The sequence below is a fragment of the Passer domesticus genome, chromosome 1 (assembly GCF_036417665.1).
Source record: "Passer domesticus isolate bPasDom1 chromosome 1, bPasDom1.hap1, whole genome shotgun sequence".
Taxonomy (NCBI): Eukaryota; Metazoa; Chordata; class Aves; order Passeriformes; family Passeridae; genus Passer; species Passer domesticus.
The window spans coordinates 157,189,200-157,204,485 of record NC_087474.1 but is presented as its reverse complement, the minus strand read 5'-3'; the positions used below and the strand labels follow the sequence as shown (position 1 = coordinate 157,204,485).

General features: G+C 40.2%; 1 protein-coding gene and 1 long non-coding RNA gene across 6 annotated transcripts in view; one reads left to right on the top strand and one right to left on the bottom strand.

Moving 5' to 3' along the window:
• TRAPPC9 (trafficking protein particle complex subunit 9) overlaps positions 1-15,286 on the top strand; it is a 448,113-nt gene that overhangs the window by 279,355 nt on the left and 153,472 nt on the right. Inside the window, exon 22 of one of the 5 annotated variants that reach the window (XM_064398445.1) lies at positions 6,164-6,207. The exons of the other annotated variants lie outside the window; for them this stretch is intronic. Coding sequence (XP_064254515.1) covers positions 6,164-6,192 — 29 coding nt within the window. The 3' untranslated portion in view covers positions 6,193-6,207. Of the gene's footprint in view, positions 1-6,163; positions 6,208-15,286 lie in introns of those variants that run through there. 5 annotated transcript variants of the gene reach the window in all.
• On the bottom strand, positions 3,770-7,335 carry LOC135285804 (uncharacterized). Its single transcript, XR_010350492.1, has 3 exons — positions 7,179-7,335; positions 4,667-4,877; positions 3,770-4,374 (listed from the first exon to the last, which is right to left on the bottom strand). It is a non-coding gene; the product is annotated as an uncharacterized LOC135285804 (long non-coding RNA).

Here is a 15,286-nt window from a genome sequence, read left to right as displayed (position 1 = left end):
ATGAGTTGGTGTCAGCCCAATGTTGGCCAGGAGGTTTTATAAGAGCCCAAGTGAGTGCCTTGCTCTGCTGGCTGGAGGAGCAGGTGTTTTTCCATGGGAATCAAGCTCCCTGCCTCTGTGGAGCTCATTGCTTATACAAATCCTATAAATACATTCTGAAGAGGCAGTTTAACAACCTGAATGTGCATCTTTGTATGCCGTCTAGTAAAAATCAGATCTAAAGATTTAAATTTCGGTATTTTTGATACTTCACTACTAAATAGCATTTTCATCTTCAAAATATTTTTGAGATTATGTGTAGCTCATGCACACAATTTTTGGGATGCAGCTGCTGGGAAAATATTAAGCCAAAGCTGAAAAAGTACATAGAGTTTACACCAACATTTGGACTCAAATACTGTCCCTTTATTACTCTGTTTTCCATAAGGAAGAGAGGGAACAAGATTTACTTTCAAGTGATTGGATGGATATTTTTGGTACATATAAACCATAGTCCCTTTGAGAGCTATGTGATCACCCAAATGGTAAAGAAAGATGGAAATTTTGTTTAACTCTCAGCAGGTAGGTGTGCAGTGCCCAAGACAAGTAAATCACCTTGCAATCACAGAGTTAAGCGAGAACAGTCAGCACACTGCTGTCACGGCTTGTACCCTCAGAAATGAGAAACAAGATGATAGCTCTTCTAGTTTCAGAGCTGAGCATCAAACTCCAAATGTCTCAAGGACTTTGTATGATTTTGTGTATCTTTTGTGTGCAAGGTAGTTAAGGATGCTTGATATTTGTAACAGCCTTCAATATTCAGGTCCTAAACTAGAAAGATGTTATAACCTCATGGAATGCCACAAAATGCAGGTTCTTCTCATGCTGTCTGCTTCGAAAATTGAAGCAGACAGCATGAGGAAAGAGAGTGAAATAGGTTGAATGTGTAATGTTGATAACCAGTGTTTGCTTGGTCCTAGTCTGGAAAGACCAGAACCCTTGATTCTGTTGTTCAGGCTTTTCTGAGCACTTCGGGATGAAGAGGGTTCTCCTCCAAATTTTGGAATCACACAGGAATCCCCCATAGATCACTGTCTAAATTTGCAGAGCAATAAAAGACTAAATAACACTGCTGAAGAGGCCAGCATTTTTTTCCACTTCTTCTCTTAAAACATTGAACTGTTTCCATATTAATATATTTCAGAACCTGAAGATTTTTTTTTTCCCTTCTGTGTGTGTAGAGTGTGACTCAAGGGTTCTTCTTGTATCTGTTGTGGGGTGTGCCTACCCCAGCTATCAGCTGCAGTATGGAGTGAAGAAAAAGTGGTGTTTATACATGCTCAGTATTAATGGTAAAAATAATCAAAGAAGGATCAGATAATCCAGTAAGAAAAAAAATAAATTATGATCTTCTTTGTCTGTTCCTTAAGGATGGGTCATTGTGGAAGGTCTGGCATGATGAGCTTTGATGTCTCTGCTGGTTCCTCAGGGCTCCATCCTTTGTGCAGTATATAAAGGATATATATATAGTAGATAGCAGGAAAAGGCTGATTATAGTAGATAGCAGGAAAAGATCCTTGTAATAGCAGGGAAATAGTTCTCTGTGTCTTACCTAAACCTAGAAACTGAAATTGCTTTTTCTTGTTTTCTGGATTTAACTCTCTCAGTGATGTCTCTTTGCTGTTCTAAATTTCATCCTTTCCAGGAAAATATGTGGGTCCTCCCAGGAGTGGCAATGCAGGAAAAAACTCCTTCCACTGATGGTGCAGGGTGTCTCTGGAGATTGTGCTCTGGAGAGCCTGTTCTTCTTCCTTGACATACAGGGAGGCTCAATTCCTGGCACAGATCCTCAGGTGCATAATCATTCACATGTAATGATTTCACTTGAGGATGTGCTTTATCCAACAAACTCAAACTGAAATGCATTTTATCACATCATTAAAACTTAAAGGATCAAAAAGTCTCAAAGCCAGAAAAGCAGCCTTCTGAGAGAAGTTAACTCTGCTCATTTTACAGCAAGCAGCAAGTTCCCCAGTGTTGAAATTTGCTTGCCTAAGGTCAAAGTGAATTGACAACAGATCTCAGACCAAGACCTAGAAACAGGGTTTCAGGGCTCTAATTACGAGCTGGAAAGGGAATAGTTGTCTTAAGCTGTTTTATTGCATTGTGTCGTTGACCTGAACGTAGTCAAGAAAAATCAATATTTTCCATAGACTTCTGGAGTTGGCCTTGTGGGTGGATGGGGACAGGCTGCTTTATTTAATGAGGCTGATAGCATGAAGTAAATGCTGTCACAGAGTTTGTCACCACATATTGGAGGGAAAGCAATGATTTCTAAAGAGGCTGCTATTTGCACTTTTATTGATCTCTTGGTGGAGCCGTAGCTGCTGGTCCTTTTGTAATGCCAGATTATTTTATCAGTGACACATCATGTGTTTCCTCCTCAGTCCATTTATATTCCCCTTAGGCTCTGGCAGAGCATGGCAAAGCAGCCTCAGTTTTCTGGCAGAAGGAGGCATTTTCTTTTGGAGTTGGAGCATTCACCCTCTATTTTCGCCATACTAAAAATTTCTAATAAATAGAATTTCAATAAAAACAATTAAGAACTGATGTAAGTCTGCTTATAAAGCAGTGGGTTCTGACTGCAGGCTCTAAGGTTGTTACTTCATGTGCTGTGTCTTTCCAACATAAAAATAGAAGAGTCTCAATCTACTGTTCAGTGCAGCAAACACTTCTCAGGCACTCAGAGGCTCCCAATAAGTCACAAAAGGCTAAATAAGAGAATATCCATCATTGTTCTTGACAGCCATAAAAGACAATTTATGATGAGTTTTGGCTCATGAATTTAAACACCAGTGGAATTAAGAAAGCCTCTTACAGTGCTGCCAGAATGATGATTGCCAGTTGCAAATGACAGGGCTTTTTAGATCTGCTTGCTGTGTGATGCGAAGTCACTTAGAGAAAGATTGACTTGCTGGTGTATTTTAATGTTGTTAAACAGCTGCATGTATGGTATAATGAGTCCCTAACCTTGTTTGATCAAAGTGAATCAAGCAAACTTGTTAAAGTCCTTAAAGTCTCATAATTTATGAAGTTTAAAAATTATTTTAAAAATAGAGTTTAATTGAGGTACATATTGCCATTTCTGTTTCTTCATGCTCCACAAAGCCAATTAATTCTCTGAGCAAACCAAATGTGTGACAAGGAGGAATTGAGCACAGCTCAAGGGTACTCGTATCTTTGAAGGTTTATTTTTGGATGGGATGCAGGCAAGAAACTTTTGAGCCTGTGAAATTCCAGAAGTGTCTCGGTGGCACTGAATGCCATCGATGCCTGAGCTCAGGGGGATGGATGAGATGGGAACACTGTCTCAAATGAGTGTTCAAGAGGTTGGGTGAGCTGGTGGAGGTCATTTGCTAGTGTGAGTTGACCATGCAGATGCTGATGTTTGTAAGATCATCTATTGCAGCAAACTCAGTTTTTTTATCTGGAGTTGCAAGCACAGAGTTTTAATGTGTGGCACATCCTTTAAGGGGGCTTGGAGAGATGCAAATCTTCTTTTCTTAGAGTGCTTCCAGCTGCCACTGCACCACTAGAGGGAAAAGGAGGCTGGTCTAGGGAGATCCTGATCCAGATGGCTGGTGCAATTTTATGGCCCAGATTAGAGTGGTGCAAAAGGTTACCTTATCAGCCAGAACTTGCTGCCTTAGAGACAAGTTTTTTTAGCTTATCTTTAATATTCATAACTTCCAGATAGTTAGATCAATCCTTCTAACTCAGAGAAGATAAATAAAACATTTCAGCAGTGGCTTATTAGTGGCATTTGGCATCATCTTAATCCTTTTTCTCCTTGGAGAATTAATGTTTAGAAAACAAAAGTCCCATAAAACATTAGGCTTGCACTCTGGTAATTATCTAATAAATATTTGTTTTCAGTTTCTCTGTGCCTGCTACTCGCAGATGTTTGTATCTAAACCAGGAAAGTTGTCTATTTACAGCTCACAGGATAATTTCTTTCCTACCTGGCACAAAGATACTGGTCCTTGTGAGCAGAATAAAACAACCAGTTGCCTCTCTACCCTCTGGTGCTCTTTAATCAGTTTACCAACCTGTTTTCCAGCCAGGGTTTTCTTAGTACTACCAGTCTGATACTCTGAAGGTAGATATCTTGTTTTGCTAGTGTGTCTGTAAAATGCCTTGAGCACAAAGTCATTATCTGAGAGCTACAAACTAAAATTGATCTGGTTTAGGCTTAGCATAATTTCCATGTCTGGGCTGACCCGAATGGTATTGTCACACAGGTTTCTGAAAATGTCAAGAGCCAGAGGGGAGGTCCCAGTGAAATTGAAGTTCTTTCTTTCCTGAGAGTAACTGAATTTTTCAAGTGCCCAAGCCCTGTAAATAAAAGAGAAAAATTGGTAATAAGAAAGGGAATTAATAGGATAGTCTTTCACATGGTTTATATAGCTTTCAAAAACTGTTGCATTGTTGTGTTTAAAAGTGCTGGTCTGCAGCACTTTCACACTAGGAAGATAAGATTAAAAACTTGAAGGGGCAGCTCTGGGAATTAGCAGCCAGAAGAGCTGATGGATTTGAAATGAAATAAAAGCTGCTATTGGGGAAAATTTATTTTGAGGCTAAAATAGTGTGGCTGCCAATAAAGTATTCAACAGACTCGAATGTTTACCTTAATATTGATGTCACATTTCCATTTAGCAGGCAAGTACTTCTTTTCAGCTACTGTTGTCATTATGGAAATCAGCTGAATGAATCTCTGCCATGTAATCCATTATGGAGTAAATTGGAATCTGAGGCAAAGTTCCTGTTGGGCAGATGTGAAATCCTGTTTGGATGGGTGTGTGAAGTTGTGTTGTTGCAGCTCTCTGGAATACTCTGCACTGGGATGGGAAAAAATTCAACCAGGAGTGAGAATGGTCTTTTAATTAGAAGGAAGAAAAATGAACAGGCACTGATGCATCTGTAGAGCATCTGTCTTTATTAAAAATTTCTCTTTCAGGGAAGCCATTTATTTTAAACTTCTAGAATTTATAATGAAATACATCTTTGCAGGGAGTTTTATTTAAAGGAAACAGGGTACAGGTTCTAGTATCAGTGGTGGTTTTTTCCAACCTTCATGGCTTTATTTGTACTTTATTTCTGCATCTCTATGAACTCCTCTCCCTCCTCTGAAATGTGTCCATGTTCTCATGAACATTTATTCTGTGAAAATGGCTAAATTTGTAGGCACATGCATAAAAGTGTGGCCTTATTCACAGTTTTGCAGTGTAGTTTATGCATTGGGGATGAGATTGGGAAGATTGCTTCTGAAATAAGGTACTATTGGAGCATTCCATGTTTGTTACAGCTTTCCATTTTTCCCCAGAAATCTTCCCTTTTGAGTATTTTTCTCCCTTTGCAAAAAAAATCCCAACTTTGGTACTTTATTTTGAGCATTCCCTGCATGAAAACTTATGCAAAAGGGGTCAGTGTTACTGAAATAAGGACAGGACTGCTAATTATTGCTTTTAAATGAATTTGTGTCTGTTCATTGGAAGCTTTCTTTTTTGCCCACAGTTTGCTGTAGGGAGCTTTTGCTATGGATTTCCATCTCCCGATATTGTTGAGGTGTCTGTCTTAGCTTTTTCTTCCCTTATGAGAGCTTTAGAAGTTCTCTGGGCAAACAAATTGATTGTTACACTGCAGTGTGGGAGGATTTTGTGTTGCATTTGTTTGAAAATGTTATTGCTCCTGGAGCTTCATGTTAAACTAGCAAACTTCTGTAGTCTCTGCTCTGTTTTCTGCTCCATTTGCATATATTTTTCCCCGACTCTACAGTAGTGCTAAAAGGAAGTTAATGAACAAAACATGAGAGTGCTGCAGGAATTAACAGTACTGTGAGTAGGAATGCATATTCTTAGAAAAAGTTTGGTGTCAGCAGAATCCAGGATCACAGGATGAATTATTTCTTTTCTTTGTATTTGTTCTCAGGCTATTTATCTACAGTATTTAGTACAAAGGGAAACAGAATAAAGTTTCTACCAGAATTTCCAGGGAAAAAAAAAGGAAAAGACAAGTTTTATTTTTGCCTATTTAGAAACAAAGTGAAGCAAAAACATGTAAAGCAAATTGAACCTAAAGATTTTAATAATTTTACCTGTTTTGTTTTTTTTTTTTTTTTTTCTAGGACATAGCTGCTTTGCTGTTCAGTGGTAATTAGCCTAGTCAGACCGTAAGGAATACTTAATATTAGGAAGGAGAATTTGTAGGTATGTTTTACACCCAACAGTTCCATGAGGTGCAGTGGATGATGAAAAATACATACTTTGCAAAAATCTGTGTATCTGAGCATTAATTCCACCCATTGACAATGTTCCAACACAGAAATCAGCTGCATTTTGTGGCACGGGCTACAAAGATGATCAGGGAGTGATGCAGAACCTCTACTATGGATCCAGGCTGAGAGAGCTGGGGCTGTTCAGCCTGGAGAAGAGAAGGCTCCAGTGCAACCTTACAGCCCCTTCCAGTGCCTAAAAAGGGCTCCAGGAGAGCTGGAGAGTGACTTTGGGTAAGGTCCTGGAGTGACAGAACAAGAGGAATGGCTTCAGACTAAAAAAGAAGAGACTGAGATCAGATATTGAGGAGAAATTCCTCCCTGTGAGGGTGGTGAGGCCCTGGCACAGGTTTCCCAGAGAAGCTGTGGCTGCCCCACCCCTGGAAGTGTCCAAGGCCAGGTTGGATGTGGCTTGGAGCAACCTGGGATAGTGGAAGACGTCCCTGCCCGTGTCAGGGGGATGGAATTTAATGATCTTTAAGAGCCTTTCTGAACCCAAACCGTTCTTTGATTTTTCCTGAGCTGCAGCAATTCACACAGAAACACAACCAACCACAGAAACAGAAGGTCCCGTTGACCACAGCTGGTGTTTGGAATGTGTATTGAAATCACCAAATAATCACAGCATATGCTGGAGGAGGGAAATCACCCTCTCTCCCACCTTTCAAACACCTCCCCGGCACTGCAGATGCATCACCAAATGGAGCCTTCACATCAGTGCCAAAAATTAAGGACTGAGTACAGCTCGTTGGTACTTAGAAATGATTCTCAGTGCTCTCTACAGAACCATGAAATTTGTGTTTTAAATGTGGAACAAGCCTAGAGCCACAAGATGCCAGGTGAGGAGCCAAAGAGGTTTCATATCTACCTGTATGAAGCAGCTCCTTTCTCCTCTCTGTTGGGCTTTATCACCTTTGTTAAGTAAGACAGAGCTAATTAAGAGTTGTGTCTCTGTCTTTGCTGTGCTTTGATGTCATTCCCATAAGTGGTGATGCCGAGGACTGTTTTGGTCCTGTGTCTTTGCCAGCTGAGGAGAAGCACCTTAGCTGCACACCACCAATCATAGAATCATGGAATCATTCAGGTTGGAAAAGGCCCTTGAGATCATTGAGTCCAGCCATAAAATTGCCATAATGCTACACAACCTGGTGCTTTTCAAAATGTGTTCACATGGCTAGTTAAAACCATTTAAAATATCCTTTCTTCAGGCAAGTTTTCAGTAATTTTTGTGTATCAGCTAATCCTAAATAAGGCAATTTGTAGATGGTAGCATCCCCTGGAGCCTCCATTTCTATGGGCTATTTACTGGTTTTTTGGTAGTCATGTGTATTTTATTTCTGGTTTGGTGTTTGTTTCAGTTTGGGTTAGGTTTTTTTTCAGTTGTAATGTTGCTCTTACTGTGTTATTTGGCTTTGCCTGAATGATTTTCAAGTATAGAAGGCAGCCATTCCATAAGTATGACACAACTGTGTTAATCATAAGGACTCCACTGGTAGCATTGGATTTTTTTAGATTTACAAACAGATTAATGTAAATAAATAAATATTGTAGTGCTGCATTATGAATGGTAAAATCTTTTGTACCGTGAAGTTGCCCAGGGACTTGAGCAAAACTCATCCAAAACAGAACTCCAGGCACTTCTGTTCCTTAATTCATGTAGAAATTATGGTCAGTCCAATGTCAAACAATACTTTGGAACTTGCTGGATGCTCAGCACTTCAGACTATCAAGCCTTTTCATTTTTTATTTGAATTTTATTTTAAAAATTGTGATTTTTGAAAAACATATTAAAGTCAGGAACCCAAAGCAATACAGTTGAAAGGTCCTTAAATATCCAGTGTGGAACTTCCTCCTCCAAATGTATCCAGGGATCTCTTCACATGTTCCACTATTCAGCAATGACTGAATGAAGTAAGCAGGCTTTGTTTTAACTCTCCTGGGGATACAGGAGAGCTCCCCAGAGAAAATGAGGCTGTCTTATCTGCATAGATATCTAACTATCCTCAACGTGTTGCATCCAAACCTTGAAATTCACAGAATCACAGAATTTCTAGGTTGGAAGAGACCTTCAAGATCATCGAGTCCAACCCATCCTATCTTATACCTCAACTAGGTCATGGCACTAAGTGCCACATCTAGTCTCCTTTTAAACACATCCAGGGATGGTGACTCTACCACCTCCCTGGGCAGATGATTCCAGTGTTTGACCACTCTTTCTGTGAAAAACTTCCTCCTTAGGTCTAACCTGTATCTCCCTTGGCGCAGCTTGAGACTGTGTCCTCTTGTTCTATCTGTTGTTGCTCGGAGAAAGAGACTGACCCCCAGCTCACTACAGCCACCCTTCAGGAAGGGTATTGCCATGGTTTATGCCCCAGATCTTATAGAAGCAGAACTTTTTGTGTATGAAAGGAAGGCCAGAATTTGTTTTATAGTTTATGCAATCAGTTTGAATTGGTTAAAGTGCTTCAGAACCTGTTTTCAGTAAAAGTTCATACAAAATATAAGAATTTTGGCATTAATTTCTTTGTCAATGGCCTGAGAAGATGGTAAAGAAGAGTCCTTATCTGATGGCATGTAATGCTGGAGGGGCAAGAGGAAAAATTGAATGTGTTCTACTGGAGAAAAATAAAGCTTCTGAAGGCATGCAACAAGACTTGGAAGCCAGCAAAGTTTGACCAGAAGATAAATGTAGAATGAAGCAAGACTGGTGCATATAGGATCATAGAATATCCTGAGTTGGAAGGGACCCACAGGGACCATTGGGTCCAACTCCTGGCCCTGCACAGGACACCCCAAGTGTCACACCATGTGCCCAAGAGCATTGTCCAAATGCTCCTTGAGCTCTGTCAGTCTTTGTGCAGTGACCAGTTCCTTGGGGAGCCTGTTCCGTGCTCAGATATCCTCTGGGTGAAGAACCTTTTCCTAATATCCAGCCTAAACATTTCTCACACATCTTCTTGCTAAACATGTTCTCATAGTTAAAAATCAGGATCAGTGGTGTGATACCTTGCACACTGCTGTGGCACAGGCAGCTCTGAGTTACTGTGATTAAATAAGAATATTATCCAAACACAGGAGAAGTGTTTCATCTCAGCACGTTACTCCCAAAGCAGTGATGTCCCATGTTTGTAAAATGCTACCCTGAATCCTGGAACTTCTCCAAACAGGAGTGGGGGCTTCAGAAAGGATGTTGTTAAGGACTTGGAAACTTCTTCAGCGAAGGTGTAACAAAAGAACTGATAGGACGAGGACAAAGTCCATCATGGGACATCTCACTTTGCTGTAGTTTGGATGGAAGGGTTGACCATGGTTTAAATATTTCATATTTCCCAGAATGAGATGAAAAGTAGATGTCATCTTGACACACAATGTATATACACAAGGTAAATGGTACATGCAGTACTTGTGCTTTTGTCTTGCTGTTGTATTCTCAGTATTCAGTTTTATAGCATAACAAGAGAAAATGTATTTGGATTCAGAGTAAATCAAGCCACACTCAATAAAGAATGTTTTTCTGAGTCTGGGCACTCTGGGTAGCATATCTAAATATTTGTGCTACAGGAAAAAATTGTGTGCCTTAGACTGTCAGCTGTTCTCTGCCCTTCCACCCTTCCTGCTGTGAATATATTCTCTATCTGAAGCCCCAGGTGTCAGTCTGACTCCCTAGAAATTATTCTCGTGTGCTGAAATTTTCAACCCTTGTTATCTGAAGGAACTGGCAGTCACGACCAGAAGATGATTCCTGTGCTTAGATTCTCTACTTTAGTTTTCAGTTATTTGTTATTTGTGCTGTCTGGTGGCAGAAATAATTGGAATATTTGGCAATTGCTGCTATCATTGGTGGTTTTTCTGACAATGTACCTGGTACGCAGTGTTGCCAATCTCTAAATTGACTCTCCTCTCATTCCCATGTCTATCAGAGATTTTTCTTGATTTGCCCTGCTTTCATCCCTTGTTTGCTCTGTAGCTCTTCCAATTGAAATTTGGATGTTTCACCCCTGAAGCCTTGCAGAGATTGCAAAGAGATTGCCAAGATGATGATAAGTGTGAATTGAGATGGGAGACCTTCATGTGAGCCTCAGGTGTGCTGGGACCTGGGCACTGGTGGCAGTTCTCAGTCATTTCTCTCTGTGGTTGAAAACCTGGATTAATCTATCCTCACACTCTGGCTTTTTTTTTCCTTTCTATATTAATAGGAAGGTTTTTTTTGTAGTTGGGGTTTCTCTCACTTACAGGAAGAGCAGAATTGCAAGTCCCCTGAGGTGTGTCAGAGGTGTACGCAGAGAATGAGCAGCTGTGGAGCTCTGGGGATTCCATTGCCCAGAAAACTCTGCAAGGCAAGCCCTGAGAAGAAGAAACTGAGGTTTTGTTTAATTATAGAAGCAGGTAACACAGGATGTAGTGGGTAGCCTGCCCCTCAGGGGTCATCTCCCATGCCTGTCAAAAGTTTCAAGATTCATGAACTCTGAGCAAACTGTGGGAGAGTTGAGCACTAAATCTTAATAAAATTCAAGTGCAGGCCTAGCATTTGCAAAGAGAAACTCCCAGGCCAGAAAGCCAGCAGGAGGGATATTTCCCTGCAGACACAAGCCCTGTGAAATCATGAAGTTCCCTGAATTATCTGGTGTGCTGTGGTTTAGCACTGGACCAGGTTGCCCAGAGAAGCTGTGGCTGCCCCATTCCTGGAAGTGTCCAAGGCCAGGTTGGATGGAGCTTGGAGCCACCTGGGACAGTGGAAGGTGTCCCTGGCCTGGCAGGGGGTTGGAATGAGGTGATCTTGAACGTCCTTTCCAACCCAAACCACTTAAGGTCTGTGAGTCTGTGATCTCCCAGCTTGTCACAGCACAATGATCTGTTATGGACCAGAAAATTCTTGGTGATGAGAACAGATTTGTCCAGAGAAACAGGTGAGTGGCTTGGCCTGGCTTGTCCTTTGGGCAGAGCTGGGCTCCAAAAATGAGCTTGCTATGTTAGACAATTCTATGAAAATAGCCTCTTTCTTTCTTTCTTTCTTTCTTTCTTTCTTTCTTTCTTTCTTTCTTTCTTTCTTTCTTTCTTTCTTTCTTTCTTTCTTTCTTTCTTTCTTTCTTTCTTTCTTTCTTTCTTTCTTTCTTTCTTTCTCTCTTTCTCTCTTTCTCTCTTTCTTTCTCTCTTTCTCTCTTTCTCTCTTTCTCTCTCTTCTTTCTCTCTTTCTTTCTCTCTTTCTTTCTCTCTTTCTTTCTCTCTTTCTTTCTCTCTCTCTTTCTTTCTCTCTTTCTTTCTCTCTTTCTCTCTTTCTCTCTTCTCTCTCTCTCTCTCTCTTCTTTCTTTCTTTCTTTCTTTCTTTCTTTCTTTCTTTCTTTCTTTCTTTCTTTCTTTCTTTCTTTCTCTCTCTCTCTCTCTTTCTTTCTTTCTTTCTTTCTTTCTTTCTTTCTTTCTTTCTTTCTTTCTTTCTTTCTTTCTTTCTTTCTTTCTTTTTCTTTTCTTTCTGCTCTGAAAATGCACAAGGAAATAAAGTGCTTGTCATGGGGAGAAAAGAGAGAAGCATTTTCCCTTCCTTCGTACAGTAAAAATTCAAGAAAGTCTAACTGTGGATTTTGTTTTTAGTCTAACCTTGATAATGTTGGATTTGAAGAACTGCCTGAAGTGTGTATCAAGCTAATGCTGACAATAATCCCCCAAATCAATACTGAAAATGCCTTGCTAATTTAGTAGAAATGTCTTAATTGGGACATTCAAGGAATAAAACAAAATTAACTGCTTCCTTTCCAAATATTTGAAAGGTACATGTGTTTTCTGACTGAAGTGATTTATGTGAGAAGAAATTTCATTTAATGTCAAGTCTTTAGGCAATCATCTCAACTGAGAGCAGAATCCCATTCTTGCACACCTGTACTATGAATTCACTTGTTATTCCCTGCATTTTGACTGTTTTGACTGATCCCTGTGGAATTAGACTTTTGCTTATCTCTGTTCACTCTCATTGCGTTTTAACCTATCAGGTAACCAACCCCAAATATAAAAACAGTGGAGGAGGACTCAAATGTCCTTTAAAGATCTATCAGTTTTACAAAAATTTGAAGAAAAGGACCCTAAATGCTTTTGAACTTGGGAAGAATCTGAAGAATTTGTCTGGTTGGTGTGGATGTCGTAGTTAGGGACATGGTTTTGTGGTGGACCTGGAATTTCTAGGCTGATGTCTGTACTCAGTGATCTTAGAGGTCTTTTCAACCATAATGATTTTGCATTTGGCAGCAACTATTTGTAGGTCCAAATTAACCCCAGTGCTTAACTGCTTTTGCTTAGTGAAGGTGACCTTGTGGTGGAGAGGATGGAGGGGCAGAGCACACACATCCTTTGGCATTTCTCCTCTTTGCTCTGGTGGGTTTTAGCAGCTTGGACAAGTTATTTTGTGTCTTAGGGGAAGCTCTGAACAGAAGCTGTAGGAAATAGCAGCTGTCTGGTGTGGACACTTGAAGTGCATCAAGGACTCCTGCACAAGGCCCTGGCTGTGCTTTGCTTTCCACTCAAACTCCTGGTTTTAAAGCTGGTTCACTCTGCTGCTTCTTTACTAGAAGATATCTTTGTTTATACTGCTCAACACAAAGACTGGTTTTTGTTGTGAGTAAATGGTAAAAACAAAATTATTCTCTTGGGATTGATCAGCAGTATCCAACGGTGCAGTATCTCTCTGAAGTGTGTCTAAGTTCCTTCTAGACCTCCCTAAAAATTGAACAAAACTCACATTCTAAAACCTTCTTTAGAACTCAGGTATGTGCCAAGAGCTGTTTTGCTTGCTTCTGTCCTTCAGTGGAAGCTGAATTAGTTTGCTTTGTTTTTTTATTCTCCTTTGTGCAGTAAAGGATTGTGCACTCGAGTTTGTTGGGGAAAGGGGATCTCATCCTTTACAAACCAGTGCAAAGTGATTGACGAGGCTCCAAAGACATCAGAAAGGCAGTTTATTAGCAGGAAGGTGAGATGAACAGACTATTTGTTGTGATGGACATTGAGTACAGAATAACAAGAGAGATCTGTATTTTTTTCCAAAACAGTTATGTTTTATTTTTCACTGAATGTTACTCTTAAAAATAAAAAAAAAACAACCAAAAACCAAAACTCATCAGTTGTTCTGAATTGTGGTAAATAATTTAAGCTTTTGCTGAGATGACAGTAAGCTTTACAGGGCTGGTGATGTACATTAATTTCTTGGCTGGTGTAATGAGGCATAGAGTTGTCATGCAGGGTCACTCTGGGCATAGGACATGGTGCCAGTCGGAAGTGATAACTTGCATTCTGTCCTGCCCAGGTGGAATCACAAAGATTTGGCTGTACCAGCCCAGGCTGTAGCCAAGAGCTCATCATGCATGCAGGAACTTGAAAGATCAGATGGTGCCTTATGCGAATGGCAGGGGAGCAGAGATTAGTCAGGAGCAGATACAGTTCGTATGTCAGCGTGTTTTATGTTTCCATTCTTTATTCTTGACTTCACAATTCAAATCCATTGATATCTATCATGCCATCTTATTTCCTCAGCTTACTTGGCTGCGTTTTAGCCATCATTGGTATTGCAGTCCTTTCACTGCTGTGCTCCTGACACAAGCTGAGGCTGCATCATTTAGCATGATCCTGTCTTTTGCTTTGTTCAGTGAAATGACGACAGTAGGATGATGTATGTGGTGCTAAATATATCCTCAGGGTTTAAAAATGGCATTTGGTTGGACATATGGGGCAGTGCTGTACGACATCAAAAGTCATGCTTAAAAAGATCACGCTTCTTCATAAGAATCATGCATTTCTGGCAGTTCTTAAGGTGTGCTACAGACCCAGTTATTTTTGTCACTGATGTGAATTTCACAACCTGCTTCCTTGGGACCTGACCTCAACTGTCACATGTGCTAAAACAGTGTTCAAGCCTTTATGTCAAATACTGGAAGATGTTAATTTAATCAACAAGAGGTCTTCTTAGTTTTAAAACCAAGTCAGAATATATACTTAATACCTGTTCAAAAACCTGGTCATCTGTTAATTGACAGACCATAAACACAGGTTCTGATTTTTAGAATTTGCGGTTTTTTTTGTCTGATTGGCCATATGACTTTGAGCTGTCATTGAAAGGCTTCTTTGCTGGAATCAGTGAGTTAGTGAGATTCAGTGCAATATGCTTGGGGTTAGTAGAATTTTTCCATTACTCGGTTATCATAAAAAATGGAAGGATTTATTCTTGGCACTTTTCGTAGTGGAATGGAAAGAATAACTGTTATTTCAGAGGCATCCTGCATTATTGATGGCTAATAAAAAATAGCTATTTTGAATTTAGAAATAAATTCAAAAGGCAAAAAACCTACTGAAAATCCATTTGCCAGTAGAATCCAGACTTAGGCTTTTGAGAAGATGCTTCATGTTTCTTCTCATGGGCTGCACACAGCTGGCACCTGGCTGTTCACCTGTTCAATTGCTTTTGAATCACATTCATGAGCTTTTTGTCAATGTCATTTTAATATGTGCTTGTGAGTGAATTGCTTATTGACTGGTGTATGAGAACACTAAAGGCAGTGTAGAGGTGCAGAGTCAATCCTCACACACTTGCTCAGCCACGCTGGGACACGACAGATTGGCAGCATGTGCAAAGTTATTTGGAAATACTATTTTGGCTTCTATCTGAGCTACTGGGCAATGAAAAGAGATGGGAAAGAAAAGAATTCTTTTGGAGGTGGCAGCCCAGAATCCTTCATCCCATAGGGCTTAGAAGAAAACATGTTATCCCTGGGGAAATATAGTGGCACAGTGGAATGGCAAGGTCATGGAGCTGAAGGCCAGCACTCACATGGTCCTAGCTGAGGAAGACAAAGATGCAGTTAAAGTCAGGAAAGGAGGAAAAAATGGCATTCATTCTCAAGAAGAGCCTTGCTTTGCAGCCTGATTTCCTTTGCAACAGCAGGAATCAGTTACTGCAGAGCTTTGGGGAAGGTGTTCTGGTGAGTTGTTTTAGTGTGGCTC